We start from the raw sequence: 22949 nt of genomic DNA, 5'->3' as shown, positions 1-22949 counted from the left end.
TGTGGCAAATGGTAGAAGCAATATTTCTTTACCCTCCTGCCTGGAGCTCCCCATGATACAGATGAGTTCTAGCTGGGGCATTCATGGGTGAAACAAGGAGGTCAGCTACTGCCCACCACCTCTGCTCATGTCTGCAGATGAAATAAGTAAACACGGAGTGAGAATCTATTGAATTAAAAATCAAAACCCTCTCATTTGGTTGGAATGCCTGAAAGAGTCTGGACCAAAGAGGCTGCACAGTAGCAGCTAAAACACAGGCTCATTGCCATTAAAAATGTTCTAGGAAGTGTGTGTGTGTGTGTGTGTGTGTACGTGTGAGTGTGTGTATGTGCACGTGTGCGCATGCGTGTGTGTGCATGTGTTTGTAGCAGGATACTTGGATGAGGAGAAAAGTTAAAATCTGGAACCATATTTTTGTCTTTGCAGTTCCGGATTGGAGACATTAAAAACATGACATTTCCTTCAGTTCAATTCAGCTGGTTCAGAAACCAAAATTGTCCTTAGAAAGGGGGAGAAATCCATTTATGTTCCTTTTGAGGCAGGGAGGGAGGTCTTTCTGGCAAAGTCTTTAGGTGCAATTCAGGACCAGGAGACTTAATCGTCCAGTTCAAAGCTTGTCTCATCATAGAGTTCAGGGCGTGCTGACTTCTTGTGCCGGGAATACTTCAGTTGCAGGAGATCACCCATTTCATCCAGGTTTTCCAAAACCTGCAAAGAGATTGCCTTCCATCAGTTATTCTTTAAACTCCTAAATGGCTCTGCAATCCAGAGCCTCAGAGATACAATCTTCTTTTGCCATCTTCTTTGATTTTAAAGAAAAGGAGAAAGATCCAAATCATTAAGGTGTGGTTTACAAACCAGCTGTAGAGGAATCTTAGATGCTAATTCATTTTATTTCATATTCTTTAACAGCTTACCCCATATTATGAATATTTAACTTATTTTGGGGGTGTGAAGAGAGGAATAAAAGTGTCTGATGCATGCTTACCCTTTCAGGCCTTATTTTAAAATTTAATGAATTATATATAACCTTGTGGAAGAAAAAGGTAAGGTTGCAGGTTACAACTGGGTTATGTCTTCATGACATAAATGGCCAAGAGCAAAATGGAACACTGTGGGAGCTGATTAGTGTCTTCTTCTCTCTCTCAAATTTCCCTACCCCCAGCTATTAAAAACTCATCTCTGTGTCCCATGGAATCATCAAACTTAAAACCTTAAGGGACTGAGAACTCATCCATTTCAGTTCTCTCCATTCAGGCAGGAAAACGTATCCCCAGTTTTCCCGAGAAACAACCAAGATCCAGAACAGACAAAATCTAATATATCACTAATCTTATGGTACTGGGGATATGCCCTTTTAACATATTTAGGCCTATCTCTCTTACCCTGTCCGTTGAGACAGACGATATTAGGATCTAATGCTTTGAAAAAGGGAAGATGTTTGTTAACACTGGAACGAATGATTAGTGGAGCATAAGGATTTTCCTCTTTGGGAAGTGTTTCAAACTGGCATCAAGTTAGGTACCCACCAACATGTGAAGACTCATCTATTTCTGGGTGGTAGCATTACGGGTGGTTAAAATGTTCTTTTTACTTCAATGTACTTTCTAAATTTTTCCAGCAAATCTAAGCACTAAGACAAAGTAACAAAAGTTGGATTTAAAAGGACATCAACTAGGATAGTGTCTGTTGCTCTTTGCTGAAGGCGGGGATGGAGTAATACAGGGCGTGCATCTGCATACCTGGCAGGGGTAGGAAAGACAATTCCTGGAAGGTATGGGAGGAGAACATAGGTTTTTCTATTCAGGTTAATTTCAACCTTTTTTAGCTTCCATTTTTGTGTCTGCTACAAAGTGTACGTAATATATTGACAATGCATATATAACTTATAAATGGATTTGTGTTGAAGCCCATTGATCAGACTACCCAGAGCACACCTGTACTCAAATGAAGGTAGGTTTATTCCACTTGCTGCAGCTGGGAGTGTGTATTTCAGAAGAACCATCTTAGGAAGAGGGAGTTGGGAAGGTCTCCTTATCACATTTGGACTTGTGCTCCAGATGACTCTAAGCAGGGACCAGTTCTGGGTTGGATGTTGTCTGAAGCAGGAGAAATTCAGTGATTGGCTATGTGCCAAATTCTTAGGTGGAGGGCAGGATGCCTAAGGTGGGGTGATTGGTAAAGGAGCAGCAATCATGTTAGAAGAAGGAAATTCTGAGGCATTTTGTGTTTGTAAAGTGGCTTTGACTCTGTCTTGTTCCAAACATGGTCATGGAGGAGACTTGTCTAATATGTATTTTCTGTGAGTGTTAATGTTCGGTTGTTACCTTAATGCCCTGGCTGTTCATGGGTCATTTTTCACTTTCCCTGATGTGTATATTGAGGAATATGCTCACAATTTTTTATTGATGTAGGTGCCTGATTTCAAAAGTTTAGAGGCATCTGTCTAGATGATGTCTCAGTGCTCCTTCCAAACCAGGTAGTCCAAAGGAATTAAGAACTTGCAAAGAGAACCACAAGGTCTGATGTCTACAGAGTTGGGCATTCATGAATGTTTCAATGCTGCTGAGATCACAAAAAATACAAATCCACCCCCGCTGCCCATCTCCTTCTGTCATCTCTGGGTGCTTCTCCCTGGCCATCTCCTTTGCTCTACCATGCCTAATGCTGCTCTCTTTACTCTTTTCCTCCCTTAATGTGTAAACATGCTCAAGTATTTCCCAATTTTCAAGCGCCTTTTCTAAACCTATTTTTTTTTTGCTTTTACTGTCAAACTCCTCGAAATATTTGACTACTTTTTGAAAAAAATAAATAATTTGTTAAAGTTAATCACTAGAAATAACTCATTTTAGAGAACCTGGGCAATATGGAAAGATACAAAGAACAACAACAAAGTTCACCCATCATCTCAAAGACCTAGAATTTGCTCAGTTATTAGTGTGCCATGCAGAAAGTTGGTATTATGTATGTACTCTGGAGTATACATTGGTTTAAGTCCTAAGAATGTAATGGTGAAGCAGAAAGACATGGAGACTCTGTGTGTATGTGTGTGTAGTTTATTATTGGAGCTCAAAGTATTCACTTTTTTATTTGTTGTATTCTTATTTCTGTTCCCTATATTCTCCTAAACCTGTCTGCTTGGAGGAACATCGAGCTCCTGCTAATTGCTAATCCAATAGCTTCTTCCCATCTCTTGGAGACACTTTGATCCTCCCCCTCCCTGAAACTTTTTCCTTCTTACTGTGTTTAACACTACACTAGTTTGTGTCTTTTCAGACTCCTCTAGCCCCACTGAAGTCTCGTTCCTCACCTGTGGTTCCCGTGTCTACGCTGGGAGATGGGCACTCTGCCGGAGCCTGTTCTTGGCCTGTTCACTTGTGTTTGGACAATTATATCCTCTACCTTTGCTTTCATGATCCCTCAGCTGCCCAAACTACAGAAGCTCCAGCATTGCATATGCTCCCAAGCTTAGAATCTGATTTTCTTTTCCACAGGTGGCCCATAGACATATAATCCCAACCTGTCTAAAACTGAACTTGTTTTGTTTCTCCAGTCTCATTGATGATTTGCTGTTCTTTTTTTTTTTTTAATTTTTTTTAATATTTATTTATTTTTAAGACAGAGAGAGACAGAGCATGAACAGGGGAGGGGCAGAGAGAGAGGGAGACACAGAATCTGAAACAGGCTCCAGGCTCTGAGCGGTCAGCACAGAGCCCGACGTGGGGCTAGAACTCACAGACCGTGAGATCATGACCTGAGCTGAAGTCGGACGCTTAACCGACCGAGCCACCCAGGCGCCCCGATGATTTGCTGTTCTTTATTGCATACCTTATCTCATATAAATGGTTTAGCTTTACCATCCTTCCATTCACCAGGTCTGGAGACCTTGAATTATCTTTGATTCCCTCTTCCCAAATGTTCCCTGCATGTGATCATTTGCCAAGTCTTGGCAGCTCCGTGCATTTACGATGTCTGTTCATATATACGTTTCTTTTGTTTCTACTGCCATTCATCTTGTCATCTCTCTCTCTTTTTTTTTTTTTTTTTAAACAGCTCCATTTTAGGTCCCTTCTTCTTGCCTTTTCCTCTCCAATCAATTTGTTACATTTATTTTGTAGTAACATGATTATGTCACTCCTTTGGTCAGAAACCTTGGATGATGTTCCATAACTTTTATTAAAAAAGCCTTAGCTCAGGGGTGCCTGGGTGGCTCAGTCAGTTAAGCGTCTGACTTTCACTCAGGTCATGATCTCACAGTTTATGAGTTCGAGCCCCACATCAGGTTCTGTGTTGACGGCGCAGAGCCTGGAGCCTGCTTTGGACTCTGTGTCTCCCTCTCACTCTGCCTCTCCCCTGCTCATGCTCTGTCTCTCTCCCTCAAAAATAAACATTAAAAAAAAAAGGCCTAGCTCAAAAGTCACCTCTCCTGTGAAATATATATATAATATCCATATCCATATATATCTTTATATATTATGAGTCATTATATGTGTATGTATATTACACATATACACATAATTAATTCACATCTTTGCACATAACTTATTCATATGTAATGAACGAATTCATATAATCTCATATATCATTTCTACCTTCATGCTTCCACAGTTGTCCATATTTCTTTTCCAAGATGAATTTATTTTGTCCAATATTATCACCAGTTGCTTATTTATTAGTACCACCTCTTAGAGTTTTTGCCCTAGGGTTTTGCACATAGTAGACAGTCAGTGTGTTTGCTAAACTGCATTGACATTATGAGACAGTTCCATCAACCCCACACTGATTGAGATGGCTTAGTTTTCTGATATCACTCATTCACATAAAGATCAAAACCAAAGGACAATGAAATGTGGTTTTTAAATCGTTTACACCTCATGTAGGTCTGGATGATATGATAGATCTGTCTTTGTTATTGTTTTTCCAACACGTTGCTTCATTGGATCATATTTTATTATGATGGGCTTGGTGGCTACGAAAAATGTCAGGTTGTGGGAAGTTAATGCTGAAATAACACGTCAGGTTAGCTTTTGCATTTAAGAACAAGTAAATAGCATAACATGTGGCTACTCAGTCTGTTTTATGAAGCCAAATACTGACTTGAGTTAAGTCTTCACTAAACTCGTTTTCTTTTCTATCCCCTGAGTTGATCACATTGTTGGACGTTGTTGGCATACCCTTGCTTTTTTAGCAGTGAGTTTATGAGTGTTGTTTTTCTACACCACCAAGAGAACCCAGGGACACCGAAGCTAGCTCAATAAATGAATGTGCTCAGAATGCAAGGCACCAGTGCTGGAGATTCTGTTGGCCTGTCGTGTACTTACTGTGTCTAGCATCTCCCGGGTATGTGCTGCTGAAACACAAAACCGAGCCCGAGCTTCTGCGAGGGGAGTAGCTGGAAATCCAACGACCACCACCCCGATTTTTCTATTTAATAGATGCCTTGCAAAAGCCCTACGGGAAAGGTAAAAGAGGAGGTTAACTGAGAGATGACAAAGTTACATGGCAGGAGAAAGAATATGCTAGTTGACATTTCTTATTTTATATCAGTAAGTAAAAATGATTAAAGTTACTAAGCTTCTGTCACATATAATTGACAAGGAAATGGGGCAGTTCTTCCATGGCACCCATGGCTGAGTGTGTATATTATCGGGTCCAGCACATTCATTAGAGCATTGTGAGTACTGAGTCTCTGACATAGAGCAGAAAAAGCTGATGTATATAACCCTGGTTTAACAAGTTGGCATCCTTTGTCTGAAGGGTTTCTAGGAATAAAAACCCCAAAGCTAACACAATGCAATTGCATAAAGAAAGAACATACATGAAGTGCAAAGTTGTATGTCTTAAAAATTTAATACCAATAACAGAATACGGAAATTTCAAGAAGCCTGTACTTAGTGACAAGAATTTGAGAACCAGGATCTGAGGGTCTTCAGGAGCCAATCCTGAGCTGTATGTATTCTCACTCCAGAGCCAAAGATATATATTTTTTGCCCTCATTAAACCAGACATGGAAAACAGCAAGGGTCTCCTCATTTTTTATTGTATGAATAAATACATCCAGGTATGGTCAGGGATAATAAACCCATTGACTGGGTTCAAGGGGAAATGGGGAGGGAGACAGGGAAAGAAATGTGCATACACAGAGTGGCTGGTCCGTAGATGCAGCCTGTAGGATATAAGTCCTATAACTGCAATGCTTTTTGACACAGGGTAAAACCTTTCTAAGCTATGATTCCTTTCTCTTATCTTCTTCTAGCCTCCTTCTTTCACAGAGCTAATCTCAGTGACAATTCTAGAATATCAAGCTCTCAAAGTCTGCAATTTTTTTGTGCTAAGAGCCAACATCAGACAAAAAGGCATGTGCCCCCAAGTGAATCTTTGTCCACTTTGTGCTCTGTTGCTCTCTGTGGGAAACCTTAATTACGAAATGTCTCTGCCCACAATCAAGGTAAATGCCTCAGATCTGTTCTTAGCATTAAGAGGTTTCTGGTGTCCTATTTTAGGCTGGAAGCTGACAGCACCACACAAACCTTCCAGTCATAACTCAGGAAGGATTCTTGAACCAGACGTGGAGAATGAGCCTGTTCATTTATTCATTCCTCTTGCCATGGAGCTGTCTGCCTTTTTGGTTACCTGATGCAGAATGCACGTTATCAGACAAAGTGATGGAGATTGCAAGACCTACTGAGAATACTGCCTCTCTGGCCCTGTGGCCTATGCAAGGCAAGATACGCCTTCTATTTGGACTGGGAAGATTAACAAGGAGACGAAGCTTTCTGAGAAAGCTTGAAAACAGAGGCTGTTCTTTCTCTTTCTTGTTCACCCTATGGAAGGCTGCCCATGGAACTACACAGGATGAGAGCTCATAATTATCTGAGAAACAAGGCAAGGGCTTTTATTGCTAGAATACAAACTACCTGACCCATGATCTCAGGCTACTTTTCGGGACTCCCAAAAGACCATTTTCACTGTCTGTATGTTTCTCTTTGTACCAGAGGAAGCGAGTTTTGCCAAAGAATGCAGAGCAAAATATATGACTGTTGATTCATTAGGCTAATCTGAGGCCTCCCTGGAGCACTTTTGGGCTTAAAATTTACACTACTAAACCTGGCCTTCTCCAGTTAATGTGTCTGATTGCCCTGAACATTTTATATAATGAGCCTCTGGATTTGTACTCCCCAAAGCAAATTAAAGCCAGTGTGGGCTGCAAGAAACCAAACTATGTGGATAATAATAATAATAATAAAAACATTAGCACTGCGTTATGTACAGCATCCCTGCCTCTTGTATCCTCTCATCCTCCAAGTGTATCACAAGGCCCAAGTTTATTTGGTAAACTCTGTACCAAATAATAAATACATTCTTGATTATCTGAGTGAATGTTTCATGGGTGAAATCACATTGTACTGAACGTCATAGAAGATTCCAGTGGTAAGAGCTGCAACAAAACTTTGCCCAAAAGGATATGTGGCTAGAGACTTTATTTTCATTCTGCAGTCGGTGGAAATGTGGAGAAATCACAATTCTTTAGTAAAATCAAAGGGTTTAAAATGAGCAAATGAAAGATCAAGTGCTCATACACTGGCTTCTACAATTAACTCCTTGTCTCAAAAGCTTTTCTATGTATAAACTTTCCATTGAAGAAGTATTTGAGAAGGAAACAAGGCCAGGCAGCAGGGAGGCCCTTGCCAGCAACTCCTGCCAACAATACACGATATTACCTTTTGTAACTAACCTGTTCTAAGTTTCCATAGACAACCCAAGCAATTAGATTTTTCTTTCCATTGCAGTGATTGATGCCTTTTGATTCACCAAAGATGACATTAAAGAGAGTTAAACTTATAGTCTGTGTTGCTTTAATGAGATGTGCATGTTTTCCTCCGTGGACTGAAGCTTCAGAGGCTGTGCTATACACTGAAAAGAGCTCTGGTGTAGGAGGCCAATGGAACTGGCTTTAAATTCTGGGCTCGGGGCGCCTGGGTGGCTCAGTCGGTTAAGCGGCCGACTTCGGCTCAGGTCATGATCTCACGGTCCGTGAGTTCGAGCCCCACGTCGGGCTCTGTGCTGACAGCTCAGAGCCTGGAGCCTGTTTCAGATTCTGTGTCTCCCTCTCTCTGACCCTCCCCTGTTCATGCTCTGTCTCTCTCTGTCTCAAAAATAAATATACGTTAACAAAAAAATTAAAAAAAAAATTCTGGGCTCTACTATCTACAATCCGAGTGACTCTTAGCGGTTTAACTTTTGTGGGTCTCTGTCCTCATTTGTAAACTAGGACTAAGCATCCCAGCCTTGGTGAGTGATTGCTGATGTAAGAGTCTTACTCAGCATATAATCAGTGTTCAGCCACATCATCTCCTCCATAAATACCATGTGAAACTGGAAGGCATTAGATAGACACATCATCTGGTGTCTAACATAGCATATTTGATATGGACAATAGCAGGATATCTACCTACTATTTTCCTGGAAAGTCTATTTTTATTAATGCAGCCAAAGATTGCAATAATTATTTTGGACAGCCATGCAACCATGGTGATTCATTTTTGCACTCAGTTGAAACTAATAACAATAATAATAATAATCCTAGTAGTAGAAGTAGCAGTAATAATAATAACTACCATTGATTAAGTTATTATAGTATACCAAGTACTATATTAAATGCTTTATGTACATTGATAGTTAATACTACTAATAACAGTTCCCACCTAGACCATCGTGCACATGGCCAGCTCCTGTATAAGAAACAACAGGGGCGCCTGGGTGGCTCAGTCGGTTGAGCGGCCGACTTCGGCTCAGGTCATGATCTCGCGGTCCGTGAGTTCAAGCCCTGCATCCGGCTCTGTGCTGACAGCTCAGAGCCTGGAGCCTGTTTCGGATTCTGTGTCTCCCTCTCTCTGACCCTCCCCTGTTCATGCTCTGTCTCTCTCTGTCTCAAAAATAAATAAACGTTAAAAAAAAATTAAAAAAAAAAGAAACAACATGTTTTATTCTGATAGGCCTCATTTTGCTTAATCTTCACAATGGCCTTATGAAATAGGCACAATTACCTCCCATTTTAAAAATGAGAAAACTGGGGCTTCAGAAGTTTGCACAACTTGTCCAAGATCCCCCAGGTAGGAAGAGGTAGGGTCAAATCCTTTCTCATTCCAGACTCCTCAATACACCAAGGAGCATACTTTTACAAGTAACACCCTGTTTTTATTTTTCATATTAGCTGTTGTCCAGTTAGGATTCCTGACATATAAAAGAGCAGAGGTACTCCCTCTCTCTTTGCTATCGCAAAGTTGAATTATTGAATTTAAATGCATTTGTTTTTACTATTTGTGAACTCTTCTTATTACATGGATTCATTTTTCCAGCATGTTGAGATTCTATTTCCAACCTCCACCATCAAAGTCAGAACTATCCGTTACACTCCCTACTGCCTCCCTCCGGTGTTGTGCACTTGAGGCTCTCAAAAATAAAACAAATTTATTTTTGGTGTCTTCATTTGAGCTAGTGATAAAATATTAGATAGACATGGGCTAAGTGTGGAATCTTACTTCCAGAACACCCCATTTTGCCAACCACTCTGATTAAACATAGGCTTTCTTTTGTGCCTTCTGAAATCAGATGGTAAAGGGTTGGGATTATCTGCTATTTTGAATCACAGTTATACCTCCTCCCTGCCATAAGTACAGAGCAGTATCCTGTGTGTGATGTTTCTGTAGCACACTGTCTTCTTGCCCACTACATGCATAGCCTGACCCAGATCTGTGAACAAAGGACCCACTGATGGTAATGGTGTGGCACACTAAAGAACTCATATGTGTGTTTTGTTATTTTGCTGTGGTGAAATGATACAAAAGCATATGCTGAAGAATCAATCTTTCAGAAACTAATAACTCATTCCTACCCATCATGAGTTCTCAACTGATAGCCCCAGAGCCCCTTATCTATACTTAAAATACTCTGCCAATCTATTGAGACTGTTAGAGAGTCAAAAAAAAAATTCCAACAATAGGGTTATGTTGCAGGAGAGTCAGGACCAGTAGAATCTCATAAATATATGTTGACTATTACTTTCCATCGTGCACATGGCCAGACACCCAAATAAATATTTTACATTTAGAAAGGATTTTAATTAAGTTCCTTTTAATAACAGAGGTAGTGTGTGGCAGGTTGGAGAATGGCTCATGTATAAAATTGTCTATGCCATATTGAGAAATAGTCATTTTTTTCTCTTTATGCAGCTATTCTCATGCTCAATTTCAGAGCTGTAATCAATGGGAAACAACTCCGCACAGGTTTATAGGGGAGGCTTAAAGTTTGGTGTTCAGAGCATGAGCCCAAGTTTGGGTTTGTCTCTTGGTAGTCTCTTGATTTTATTACTGCTTAACTTGTAGGAGTTTGGGCAAACTATTTAATTGTTATCAGCCTCAGTTTCTCCCACACTTGAAATAAGGGTGCCTTCTTCTGAGGATGGCCATGAAAAATCAGTGGAGAAAGCACAGAGCCTGGTAATGTTGTTTTCACATGTTGGGAGAGATGGTCTTCAGAAGTTCTCCTTGAAAAAGATCATGGGGCAGAAGGAGGCACAGGTTCATCCTTAATTTACAGTTGAGACCCAGCGGGTGACACCCAAATTCACAGAGCTCAAAAGTGGTGAGCCTTAGCACATGGTTCCTTTTTTTTTTTTTAATTTGTTTTTTACTTGAGAGAAAGAGAGAGTGAGAGGGAGAGAGACAGAGTCCTGAGCAGGCTCTATGCTCAGTGTGGAGCCCGATGTGGGGCTCAATTACATGACCCTGGGATCATGAGCTGAGCTGAAATCAAGAGAAGAGTTGGATGCTCAACCAGCTGAGCCACCCATGTGCCCCTTGATTCCCTTCTTAGAAGACCTGTGAAAAGGCCCTGCTGATGGGTTGGCCGGGGGCTTCCGAGAAACTATACAAATGAATTCTGAACTCGGCACCCCATTCAAAGTGCATAAGCAATGCCAATGCTGAAGGAGCCTCATAGAGTCAGAAGCACTGTCTTTGTCAGATCACCCTGAGGCTCCACTGTTATTCTGAGAGTCTACTGAATACTCACGCTACTTTAGCAGGCATGTAAAGGAGCAGGGGAACGACAGGAGATTCCTCATTGCCATAGATAATGAATCCCATTTCGTTCAGTCTCTGTCTGAAGTATCTTGTATTTTTTGCAAGTTGCCGTACTCTCTGAAGCCCTGAAAGGAGACAGGCATGAAATCCATCAATACCACCAGGAAGAGAGAAGCAAAGGTCAGATTGACTTGGCAAGCATTCCTAAGTCTTTCTGCAGACCTGCATCATTAGCTGGGAGGGGGTCAAAATAGGGTGGGTAATATCTCTTGGTGAGCAAGTGTGGGCACTGATATCTGAGAACTGTCCTGAGTCTGGAAGACAGGATCCAATGGGTGGGGGTGGGGGGGAATTGTGTTATTAGGTACTGCTAGCAACTAAAAGTAGGCTAGTCTGTGGGGTGATGAGGGGACAAAAAGGGTGTCTAGTAAGAAGGAAGGAAATGAACTATCATTTACTAGGTACCTACCATGTATGGATTCTGTTCTAAGTGCTTTAAAGACATTAACTCAGGGAAAGGGAATGTGACAAGAAATGACACACACACACACACACACACACACACACACACACACTTGTTTTAGCCAACTTGAGCTGACCCATTAAGTTGTTTCTCATCTAAGTCTCCAATCAAAGAGCATTTCACCTAACCTGAACTTAAAGGGGTAGCACATCCCTGAACAAAAATAGGTCCAGCTGAGACCACAACTGTTTTCTGAGGCATTTGATAGTAGTAGAGTAATAGAGGGAAGGGAATAGAGGGAAGGGAAGAAGGGGACCTCTGTTTTCCCCAACCACAAAAAATGATGGTGTGGGCTCCAAACAGAAGGTCAAGGAAGGTACCTGTGTCCATTTCCAGGACAAAAGCTCAAAAGCCTCTGGCCTCCATGTGTGTCCCAGTGAGGACATCACATATGAGAGGACAAAGGGAATTAAAGAGTGGAAAGAGTTCTGAAGAAACATGTCTACTCTATGAAGTAAATGAGCAAAACAGCCAAAACCAGAGTGTGTGTGCTCAATACAGAAGATTGAACAGAACTGGATGTTTAAGTCTCCTGGAAATCACTCCAGTGTTTGCATCTGATGCAAGGTGGCTATTGAGCAGGAACAGCTGCTATAGCTGACCTCCATTATGATTGGTCAGGTGTCCATTAAAACTGATCAGAGCTCTTGTTCTACTAATTTTTCAATATTCTGGACATCGATCCTTGGTATCTTTAACTCTCCTGGTGGAAAATGGGTAAAAATGTCAATAAATATGTTAATCAGGTTTCTCCAGTTCCTTCTTGGAGAGTTGGCCCCAGACTGTGTCTTGGCAAAAGGATTCACAGTGGGCATTTCCTGTTCAGCATCCTTCCTCCAAAGGTCCATGATGTTCAGTTAGAGTTGGCCCTGACTTTTCTCTTTGCTACAAGGGTAGCACATGATCAAGACGTGGCCAATTGGAACATTCCATCCCCTTGAATATTGGCTATGGAATACAACCTGGGCTCATCAGTCTTTCAGATCTGCTGAAGAAGAAGTATAAGAATGAGGTCATCCTCAAGCTACATGTTTGTCATCATATGGAGGAACAGGGGAGAGCTTATAGTCTAGTGGGAAGACTGATATTACATCTAAAAATGGATGTAAAATTGCAAATCTAATAAGTGCTGTAGAGAATGCTATATGGTGTTATGAGAACCCATATTAGAAAGATTGGATCAAATTTGAGAAAGTCAATAAATGATGAGTGAGCTGAGATCAGAAAGGTGGACAAATGTTAACAGGAAAAATATCAGAGGACAGCATTTCAGGTACAGGAAACAGGTGCAATGGTCTAGTGGTTTGTAGAAGAAAAGAGTAGTTGAGAACCAGGTAAGATGTGGTTAAATGTGGGGCAAGATAAGGCTGGAGCGATGGGTAGATTGAGAAAAAAAGGACAGGAATTGAAGAATCCAACATTTCATGGTTAGGAAGAGGATGAACTTAAAAGGATGACAAAAACAGCAATCATAGAGGAAGAAGATAACTCAGGAGATAAATTAGTGTTCACCGAATTTGTTAACATGGCAATCATTGGTAACCTTCATTTTGGGGTCCCTGGTTTGGCCTTTGGTTTTAAAGGAACAGGTAGCTTCAAGTAGGGTTTACTTTAACTCATATGTTAAATTTTTGCTGCATAGAAAAAGCCTCCTTGGTGCTTAAAGATGAATTGCTTTGTAACATGCTGAAGGGTTTCTTGGAAACTTGTATGTGCACAGTTTATTTATTTATTTAAACTTATTTAAATTTGTCTTTATTTAAAAAATTCATCTATACATCAAGACTGCGTGTTTAGGGAGGTGATAGCATAACAAGTAGGGAGATATTGTAGAAGAAGAATGAAAAGAAAAAGAGGGGCTGGAGTAAGACTTGTTTTAATGAAGGTGATTCAAATGAAGGCAGAGATATACATCAGCCACCAAAATGTATTCCATATGGCCTGTCGCCTTGTACGTTTAGCTCTTTTGTTGATTGTTAGCTGCACAATGAATAGATGACTTCATCAGGCTGGGTCTGATGATTCCTAAATGATCCCCCTCAAAGACCAGAAGGATTTCCTGGCCTGGAAGTGCATGAATGACTTAAATTGCTTTTCCCAATGGCATTATCTTTGCGCTTGCCCATAATGACTCATCTATCATTGGGCTGCCCAGCTACTTAATTGGCCCCGTCTGTCCCCTTTGCCTTGATTAACCCAAGTAACTGGATCATCAGCTAATGTCATCACTTTACTGCTTCTAGATTGTTTGGAGAGTTGACTGAATAGATCAGAATATTGATCCCAGGGGTAGCTGACTCTTAAGAATTCAATGTTTTCTTCTTGCCCTGTCTTTTCTATCTTTGAATCATTTAGCACAGCATGGCTGACAAGCCATTATGATACACTTCGTGGTCACCATGTTTTCTCATATAGATCACTATTAATGCCTTTGAGGTCCTTTGCATCGGCCAAGATACAGCTCCTTTCAATTACTCTGTTGCTCACTCTTTAAAATTGGAAACATTCTACTCTTGTAGGGCCTGGGGGCAGAAAGGAATTTGTATATATAAAATGCTACTCATCTAGACAGGATGTGGGTGATTTTATTAATTATGCTGTGCTTTGAGATCCTTGCTTTAAGAGTGTTTGTAAGAGAAGGAGGAAATTTTAGCACTTGTCTTTTTGTAGAGATGGCCATGCCAGGGTGGCACTGAGATTGGGCATTGCAGCCACATTCCTTTCCTAACACTCAAAGTCTCTAATTCCAGAATTTCTGGTTCTTCTTTCACATATCACACAGAAGACAGGGAAGGTCTCTGCTCAGATAAATAAGTAAATGAGCTGATCTCTTATGTAGGGTTCTGGAGAGTTTATACGAGTGTTTATTTTGCTATATTCTGGGTTCTCTGAAAAAGGAATAGGCTTTGGAGTGAAATGGACTAAAAAACTAAACTCCACCTGGACAATTTAAGGCCTTAAAACCTTGGTTTTACCTGTAAAATACAGATAAATAAGCTTATCACACAGAAAGATAGGTGGAAATAAAGGGGTTAATGTAGAAACATGCTTAGTACTGTGCCTGGCATGCAGCAGGTGTTTGAAAGGTTAATTACCTTTTTCCATAGGGAAGTAGTTCCAAGTAACCTCAATGGCACCTCAGAATCGCCTGGACAGGTTGGCAAAAATCCCATGCCCGGTCTGCACTCCAGACCAATTAAATAAGTATCTATGGAAATGGGACCCAGGCATGAATTTTGTTTTTTGACAAGGTATAGCCACGGAGACTCAGATATCTCAGAAATAGCCACCATTGCCAGTCCAAGCCCAAAGCCATGCATTTCTGTGTTAAGAGCCGTGCCCTATGTTTATTTCTCAGTTAGATGTGGAAAATAAAAAATGGGCACATGTCGTGGCCTCTTGTTTGGCACGATTACATCTCAGCAGTTAATCAGTGCTTGGGTGCTTGGGTAGTACATTTTGTGGCGGGTGACCTGCTCCCCTGACAGCTGTCTGCTCCAAAGTGCTCATTCAACTTGAGATCAACCCAAGTGTCCCCCTCACCCCTCTCATGAGGCTGGATAAAATATGGATGAACCCATCCAGGCAGCTGACCTGTACACTGCCGTTCTACCCATTCAGCTTTCTAGCTCTGCCAACTTGAGAGATGGGCTAGGTTAACGGAGGCCACAAATACTTTAACCTTCTCTCCAGTGCTGTTAAAACAAAAACAGCTGGGGCAGGGGAAGGAAAACAAATAAAACACAAAGCATCCCACTACAAAGCTTTGCAGTCCCCTAATAAAAACAATCGTCTGTGGCGTTTCCAAAAATATGTTTGGGACAAGTCAATCTCCAGAGGGCCAGAAGGCATCACAGACGGTGGAGACTCCCCGAATGACCCGTCAAAAGCTAAAGAAGGAAAATTTGTTGTCTGCTGAACCACTGGCATGCAAAAGAGAGAGAGAGAGAGAGAGAGAGAGGCATTTCCCTCTGAAACACTAGGAGGAAGAGGTGGATTTTACAAGCTTGTGAGCCAGCTCCAGTGCCACTCTCGATTTTCTGCAGATTTTGCAAGCTCCCTGGCTACCAGACAAGACATGAATATGCCCAGATGCCACATAGTGACTTATTTTGTTATTTCTCAGGCTTTAAAAATGCACATAAAGAAATGAATGCTGCTCTGCCTCCTTAAATTATTTAGCACACCACCGTGACAGTCACAATACAGTCAACGGACTGTCTATGGACAACCTCAAACATGCCCTTAGGCAGCATTGCTTGGAAAATGTTGTCCCTGTTTTTAGAGATGGGAGGAGTGTTTCCATAGAATATTTCTCACAATTTAAGAAGTTGACCTTTCTGAAAAATCAAACTGATGTTAAAGAATGCTTGAATGGCCTGAGAATGACTAATCTCCTTGTCTCTTGCCCCTTCTTTGTCCATTCACCCATGGCTTCTCCCCCCTGGCATGGGGGGTTGGTACTGGGGAGAGACCTTGGAGTCAAGTGTCAGTGTGACAGCAGGAACCCAGCAGTCTGTTATTTTAAGCTCTGGACACCAGACAGGACATTTTGTTTCCAACACACTTAGGGGCAGAGTGATCTCAGGAAAGATCAAGAGGCTACAGAGCAGCAAGAATCATAAGAATCACATTAGCAGTGACAAGCTTCCCAGTGGGATGGGGAAAACTGTTTGGAGTGGTTTGCTAAGAGGAACACACATTTTTATCAGGCACTGAAGCTCTCCCTTTTGATGTCCAGATTCCAAGGTTACGGCGTGTTTTATAGTCATATACTCATGTTCCAATGACTCTTCGGGTCCCTCAGTCATACCCCCGGGAATGCATGCAGGAGCAGGGAGGACGGACGTTAAGGGTGGACAGCGGTCTGCACGGCCTGATTTCAAGGGCCCCAAGAGGACACCATTGCCTCCACTCCCTACCCGCTGCTCAAATATACCATCAGGCATTTAACTCATAAGGAGACATGAGAATGGACATGTCCTGCACACCTATTATGAGCCAGAAATTGTGTTTTGGGGCCCTCTTTGCAGATACAGAAACTGAGGCTGGAGATCATTAACGCATTACCCAGCTGACCCAGAAACTAGCCGTACTTCCTCGTCTATCAAAGTCTGCTGTATGGGGAAAAAGCTGGTAAATTCATGTCCGGTGAGGTGTGAATTCTATGCTTCATGGATTCACACATTTCAGAAATGAAAAGCACTCACTAGGTAAAGGAGTCAGGCCAGCTGCTAAGGTGAAGCAGAAGATAAGAATATTCTGAGGCTGTTGGGAAAGAAGTGGTTTAATGGTAGGGCAAATATCAAGTAATAGATCATTGAGAGGAAGAGCCTTAAGACAGATCTAGGCAGAGTTAGCAGGGTTTTCACACAACAATGCTTCAGAATAAATGATAAGATTTCATGCTAATTTGCATTTAAATAGAGAGCAGTATCTTAGCAAGTCACAAATTACGGAATTCTACACATTAAAGAGGGTAGTTTGGGAGACTGGGGCCTTCTGGAAACTTTGTAAATCAGTGATTCTTAAGCACAGGAACACACCAGAGTCTTCTGGGAATATTTCTTTCTCTAGAATATGTACAGTAAAGCACCCCCCCCCCCGTAGGTATTCTGTTCCAGAAACATTCCCAGGGTAACTGTGTTGTGCATCAGTTAAGAACCATTGTTGAAGTCATAACTTACAGTGTGGGTATTGATTCTGTTGATCTTGTGTGTCTGTTTGGAGGTGGGGGGCACCTGGGAAATGGGTAACTCACTTGCCATAATGTTTACACCACAGTCATGAGAAAGACCCGTGGAGTCAGACCACTGATAGTGGTGAATGCCACCCTAGGATTTGGAAGGTTTTGGTGGGTAATGGGGAGCCATGGCAGCATCATGAGCAGGGCATGCCATGGTCTGAGGGGTTTGAGCAAGAGGAAGCTCATGGTGTGTGGCATGTGGATTAGGATGAGGGGGAAAACTGGAAGTGGCAGGACAAGTAGGAAGCCAGAGTGGCAACAAACATCTGAGGTGGGTGAGGAGGTGTGTGTCAGCAACTGTTCTGATCTGTGGCGGGAAGGCAAAGGAGGTGGCAAAGGACAGGTCCTGAGCAACTGGGTTCATGGGATTTCCTGGAAGGGCTCTGAGAAACATTGCAAGTCAAAGTGGCCATCGGGGAGCCCCATCAAGGCAGCTGCCTACATAATCCAAGCCTCTGGCTTTCCAAGTATCTGCTGGGGAAGCCTCAGAGAGCGGTGTGGGGATCAGGGACATTAACCAGTGTTTAAGACTTAATTAGGTTAGGGGCACCTGGGTGGCTCTGTGGGTTAAGCGACCGGCTTCAGCTCAGATCATTACCGATCACACCGTTTGTGAGTTTGAGCCCTGCATCAGGCTGGCTGCTGTCAGTGCAGAGCCTGCTTCAGATCTTCTGTCTCCCTCTCTCTCTGCACCCTGCCCCTCCTGTCCCCCAACTATTGCATGCTCTCTATCTCTCTCAAGAAAAAAATAAAACATTAAAAAAAAAGACCTAATTAAGCGAGCCCATAGGAGGGACTGGGCTCTCCCTGAAGAAAGAGATTCGAGGAGAAGGGCATCTGATGTGAAGGAGATTCTCCACTGTTGGTTTTGAGGTGGAGAGGGCTGCATGGTAAGGAGTTCAAGCAGTCTCTAGGAGTGGAGAGGGTCTGGCTCACAGCTGGCAAGGAAATGGGGACCTCCTTCTCGCAACCCCCCAAACTAGAGTCTGCCACAAACATGTGAGCTTGGGAGAGGAACCTGAGCTCCAGAAAAGAGGCCAGCTGCAGACACCTTGATTTGGCCTGGTGAGAACCTTGAGCAGAGAACAAACTGTGCCCCAACTCCTGACCCAAGGAGACTGAGATAATAAATGATGTTGTTTTAAGCCGCTAAATTTGTGGTCATTTGTTATGCAGAAATAGAAAACTAATACATTCATTCTTTCTAGCCCCGAGCACACGCTGGGCTTCTCCAGGCACAAATCCACCTGCTTAATCCTCCCCAGCTGTGGCTGGTAGCATAGCTGGTTTTCTCTGCAACTTGTCCTGACAAGAGAGGGGCTGGGGCATGGCATCGGCTGCATTTGGGAGTTTTTGCTGCTTGGCTGAAAATGACCCAGTGGAAAAACAAGGATCAATGTGGAACAGCAGCTCCCCTTCACCCTCTAAGATGCTACAGCTGGAATCATGTTCTTTCCTTCTCCTGTTGTGCTGAGCTAACATGGAATTTCATGTGCGCTCCATCACAAACTCCCCCATCTCAGAGTCCAGCCACACAGAGGAGACAAAAGCGAAGAGGAAGCTTCTGTAGGGCTCACAGTGTAAAAGGATATCTTGTTTGTGGGGAGGGTGGAAGGAAGTGGCCACACTAACCTTCTGCCCCAGTGCCATCTAAAAGACACACAGATTCTCTTTACACTCTTGCTAGGGAAATGTTTTAAGGCCTCCAAGCAAGTGCAGAATTTACTGAGCTGCCCTAAACCTCTACCCTTGCCTAACTCCTAAGGTGAAATAACAAAGGGGTGGGTTTTGCGAGCCACTCCTGCACAACCAGACCAGCTTCCTCTGCTCGCTGGAGTTCAGTTTGCTGGCTCACTCTGTGTTTATTGGATAAATGCACGTTGTCCTACGTACACATAAGCAGCACCAGGGCAGAGAGGCGATGCCTGTCACTTCGCTCGCTCACCCCAACCTGAGGTCCATGCATACAAAAAGGCCAGGTAGGACTTTTTACCCCCCAGCACAGGTGATTAATCACGATGGAGGCAGCCCCTCAGTTGAAAGCCAGCGGAGCGTAGCGCCTGGCCATCTGTTTTGTATTAGCTGTTGCTGAAATGCCAGTGGCCTGAAACCTTTAGAAAACACAGAAAGCCCCAAGTCTCTTTCTCTACCCCTGTCTGGTCCCCAGCGGGTAACCAAGCACATATCTTCAGGAAGCAGCAGCTAATTCCTCCCTCAACAATGCCGGGGCCCTCTGATGGCCCCGTTCCAGGTGGGTTCTCTGTGCACTCCTCTGGCATTCACTGAGGGACTTCCAAGAGACAGAGCTAACAGCATGTTGCCAGGTTTGAGGGGGGAAGAGAAACTGTAGGAAGGCTGACTTTTCTGTCTGCTCTCTGCCCCCGGTAGGTGCTAAGAAGTGAGAGACCTTTTAAAACCCCATATCTAATTATTAGAATTTCTTTGCCCCAACCAGAGTTCTTTTTTGGTTTTCCCTGCCTCTTCCTCCTTTGAGGAAGAAACAGAATTCCTGCTGAAGAGTATATTAGTAAGAACAGCCCCAGATGAGCTTGATGATGTGGATGGATTAGGGTAGTTTTCAGCTCCCACACAGCACTGAAGAAAAGCAACAGTATATAAGGGGAATTTGTGAATGGATCTCATGTCAAATACAAGCAGTAAGAAAGTGAGAAAGTTTGACTGGAGAGCAAACTGCTGTCACCTAGTCCTCCCGCTCCCCCTCCCCAACGCTAAATCTTCCCAGTTTAGTCACTCCCATTTTTAAACCTATCAAACTCAAGTGTAAAAATATGTGTGCCCTGTTCCAGGACCCAGAGCAAAGGTCCAAGGTCACAGCTGGAAGGCACGGGTGCCACTTTCTCCAAGTCCACGTGGGGTTAGAAGCAAGGTCAACACCTCACCTGCCAATCTCATGATAGAAGTTCACAAATGACCAGGATGAAGGAATTAATCCATACAAAATGATTTAAAGATGAGGCATGCTTGTATTTTTCAGTTCAAATGCATGATATGATAAGCCTCACTTTTTTTCCCTTTATCTTTAGATCCCTTTATCTCTTCAGAGGGTTAAAAAAAAAAAAAGGAAATTAATGAATTTCCTTGAAAGACCTTGCCATTTTATTCCTCTTTTTCCTAAAAGTTGAATAAAAAATAGAGTTTAAGCCTTCAGATTTTTTTTTTTTCAAATTTCAGATATGGGCCAGTATGAATGATCTGGTGTGAACTTACCCATGTAGAGATAATATACGTGAACTAGTGCTTCTCAAAGTAGATGAAATGCCTCAAGAGAAGTTGGGCAGGATCGTATATTCATATGAACTCAATGTTGATATGAATGCTCTAGTTTTATTTCTCTGCCTGCACAGAATTCAGTCACCTCTTGTGATGAGTCACATTGACCAGCCAACTGCTGGGTGCTGGTATGATGAGCATCAGAGGTTCAGTGCTTGTTCAGAACTACTAGCCCCCTTTGAGTTCATGGTCCCCAAAGAACCCAAGGGTGGCTGTGTGGCAGGGTTGGGGTGACTCAAAATGAACACATCCATTTTAGATAACTAGCCTAAATCGGTTCATGTGTATAAACTGCACTTTTTAAATTGCAACTTAACAATATTCTGTCTCATCACATTTCCCATTCCAAAAAAAAAAAAAAAAAAGTCCTACTTGTCTGGGAATATGTTACTATTTCCAAAATATACATTCTTCTCTGTTCTGGCCTGATGTCCAGAGCTGTACCAATTTCATGCCATTTTAATTTCTCCTGGAGAAGCATTATGCCCAGGGTCCATTTTCTGTCTCCAAAAAGTGCACAGTATTGAGGAATTTAGCAACATAATAATGATAATGTTCTTGATAACTGCCATGGCCTGGGACTAGGTTCTGTGCAAAAGAAGCAGAAATGGTTGTACTAAAATCCAGACTCAGAGCTCTGAGAGTCCCTATAAAAGGGAAAGAGGTTCATCTTCGGTTCTTTGGACTTTGTTTTTCTTCTTTTCTTAGCTACTTTTATTCCATTCCTGGTCAAGAGTTTATTTACTAAGTCAATAGAGAAAGACTGGGAAACTGTCTAAAGTATACAGTGTCTTCCTACAGTATACATCCATCAAAAGTCTGGGGAAAGAATGTCCTGGACTGAGGTTAAGTACTGTGGCAAAGACTGGCTAGCTATTCACTGAACCCATTTCCTTCTAGGCAGACAGTTACTTCATTTCCGTGGCTCCTTTGTGGTCAGGCAAGGTCATGTGGCCAATAGAGTTATGGCCAATAGAATGTGGGCAGAAATGAAATGTGCCTTTCCAGTCATGGCCCATAAAAACATTATATACACCATGCTCTATTCTCCTTCCTCTTCAGTGGCAAGCTTGGAAGCCATATGTTGAAGCTGGAGAAGCGACAAGATGGAAGGAGGCTGGATTCCTGGAAGAGAACTACCTGTCCAACAGGAACACCCATTTTGGACTTTATATGGCCAAAAAATAAATTTCTATTGTGTTAAGTCACTAATATATTGGGACTTATCTGTTACAAGAATGAATTACTTTAACTAACACTAGCCTTATAAGACTGTATATACCATGAAAACTTTCAAGGATTTAAAATCCTAACACTCCTCTACTTTTCATTGACTCTATGGTGTAAAGGGAAACTGTAATTTTTCTGCAGGAATTTTAGTTTCTCAACCTCTCATTACTAGTCACCAAGTAATGCCATGAAAACATGAAGTTTCTTGATTGAAAAAGATCCTAAGTGCAAATCATCATTAAGATGGAGGAGGGAAGAGATGGGGGTCCCTCCAGCATATTCAGTGGAAAATGCCATTTTGGATGCCTAAGAATCAACCTACTCTTCTCTATTTTAGATATGTACTTTGCCTTGGATGGAGAGGATTAGCTGGTGGCCAGGTCTTGCTGATTACTGTGTATAAAAAAGTCACATGCACTTTTGAGCTTTGGATGTCTCCATAGGAAATGTTAAGTAAGGGATTCAGCTAACTGCTTGTATAATTAAAGGAAAAACTCCATTTTTTACTTCTGCTTTTTGGGTATCATTGGCTTGAATTACCCAGCTTACTCACCTCTGTATTCAATGGTGTCTAGACAAAGTCTTAGTATATGTAATAATATAAAAACATTCATTTATCAAAAGAATAGAAAAGGAACTCTAGATTTAGTCCACACATGTACTTGTCAAGGAAGTGATTCTAACTCCAGTATTTGAACCAAAGTAATTCTATAGGTAACCTATAAAGAAACGATATCATAATTGTTGATAGGTGGTGATTAGATTCTAAGCCTTGTCCAGGAAATCTGCATGGCCCCAAATCTATTCATTCACTTACATATTTGATACTTAAGGCACAATTAATTAACCAATCACTAACTACTTGGAGGGCTGGGTTGGGAGTGTGTGACTAACATTGGAGGAGGGGAAAATTGCAGGAGATGGAGGAGGGAAGGAATATTTTCTGACTGCAGTCATTGAGATAGGGCTTAGAAGGCTGAATAGGGGTTAGGAGATAAAGAATGGGTATAAGTGGGTTGTGGGGAGAGATGAACACCTTCCAGAGAGAGGAAACATCATGAACACACATAAAGAA

The 22949-nt window shown here is 42.1% G+C and overlaps 1 protein-coding gene across 1 annotated transcript in view; it reads right to left on the bottom strand.

Moving 5' to 3' along the window:
- Positions 1 to 594: 594 nt before the first annotated feature.
- The window catches only part of SPTLC3 (serine palmitoyltransferase long chain base subunit 3), a 129751-nt gene continuing 107396 nt past the window's right edge, over positions 595 to 22949 (bottom strand). The window contains exons 10-12 of the mRNA XM_047067546.1: positions 11074 to 11209; positions 5322 to 5451; positions 595 to 708 (exon numbers count right to left, since the gene is read on the bottom strand). Coding sequence (XP_046923502.1) covers positions 595 to 708; positions 5322 to 5451; positions 11074 to 11209 — 380 coding nt within the window. The remainder of the gene's footprint in view (positions 709 to 5321; positions 5452 to 11073; positions 11210 to 22949) is intronic.

This window comes from Lynx rufus, unplaced genomic scaffold (genome assembly GCF_022079265.1).
Source record: "Lynx rufus isolate CCGP_SWC_20201006 ecotype Redwood Valley unplaced genomic scaffold, mLynRuf1.p SCAF_8, whole genome shotgun sequence".
NCBI lineage: Eukaryota > Metazoa > Chordata > Mammalia > Carnivora > Felidae > Lynx > Lynx rufus.
The sequence above is the reverse complement of the archived record's forward strand: the minus strand, read 5'-3'. Positions and strand labels throughout refer to the sequence as shown.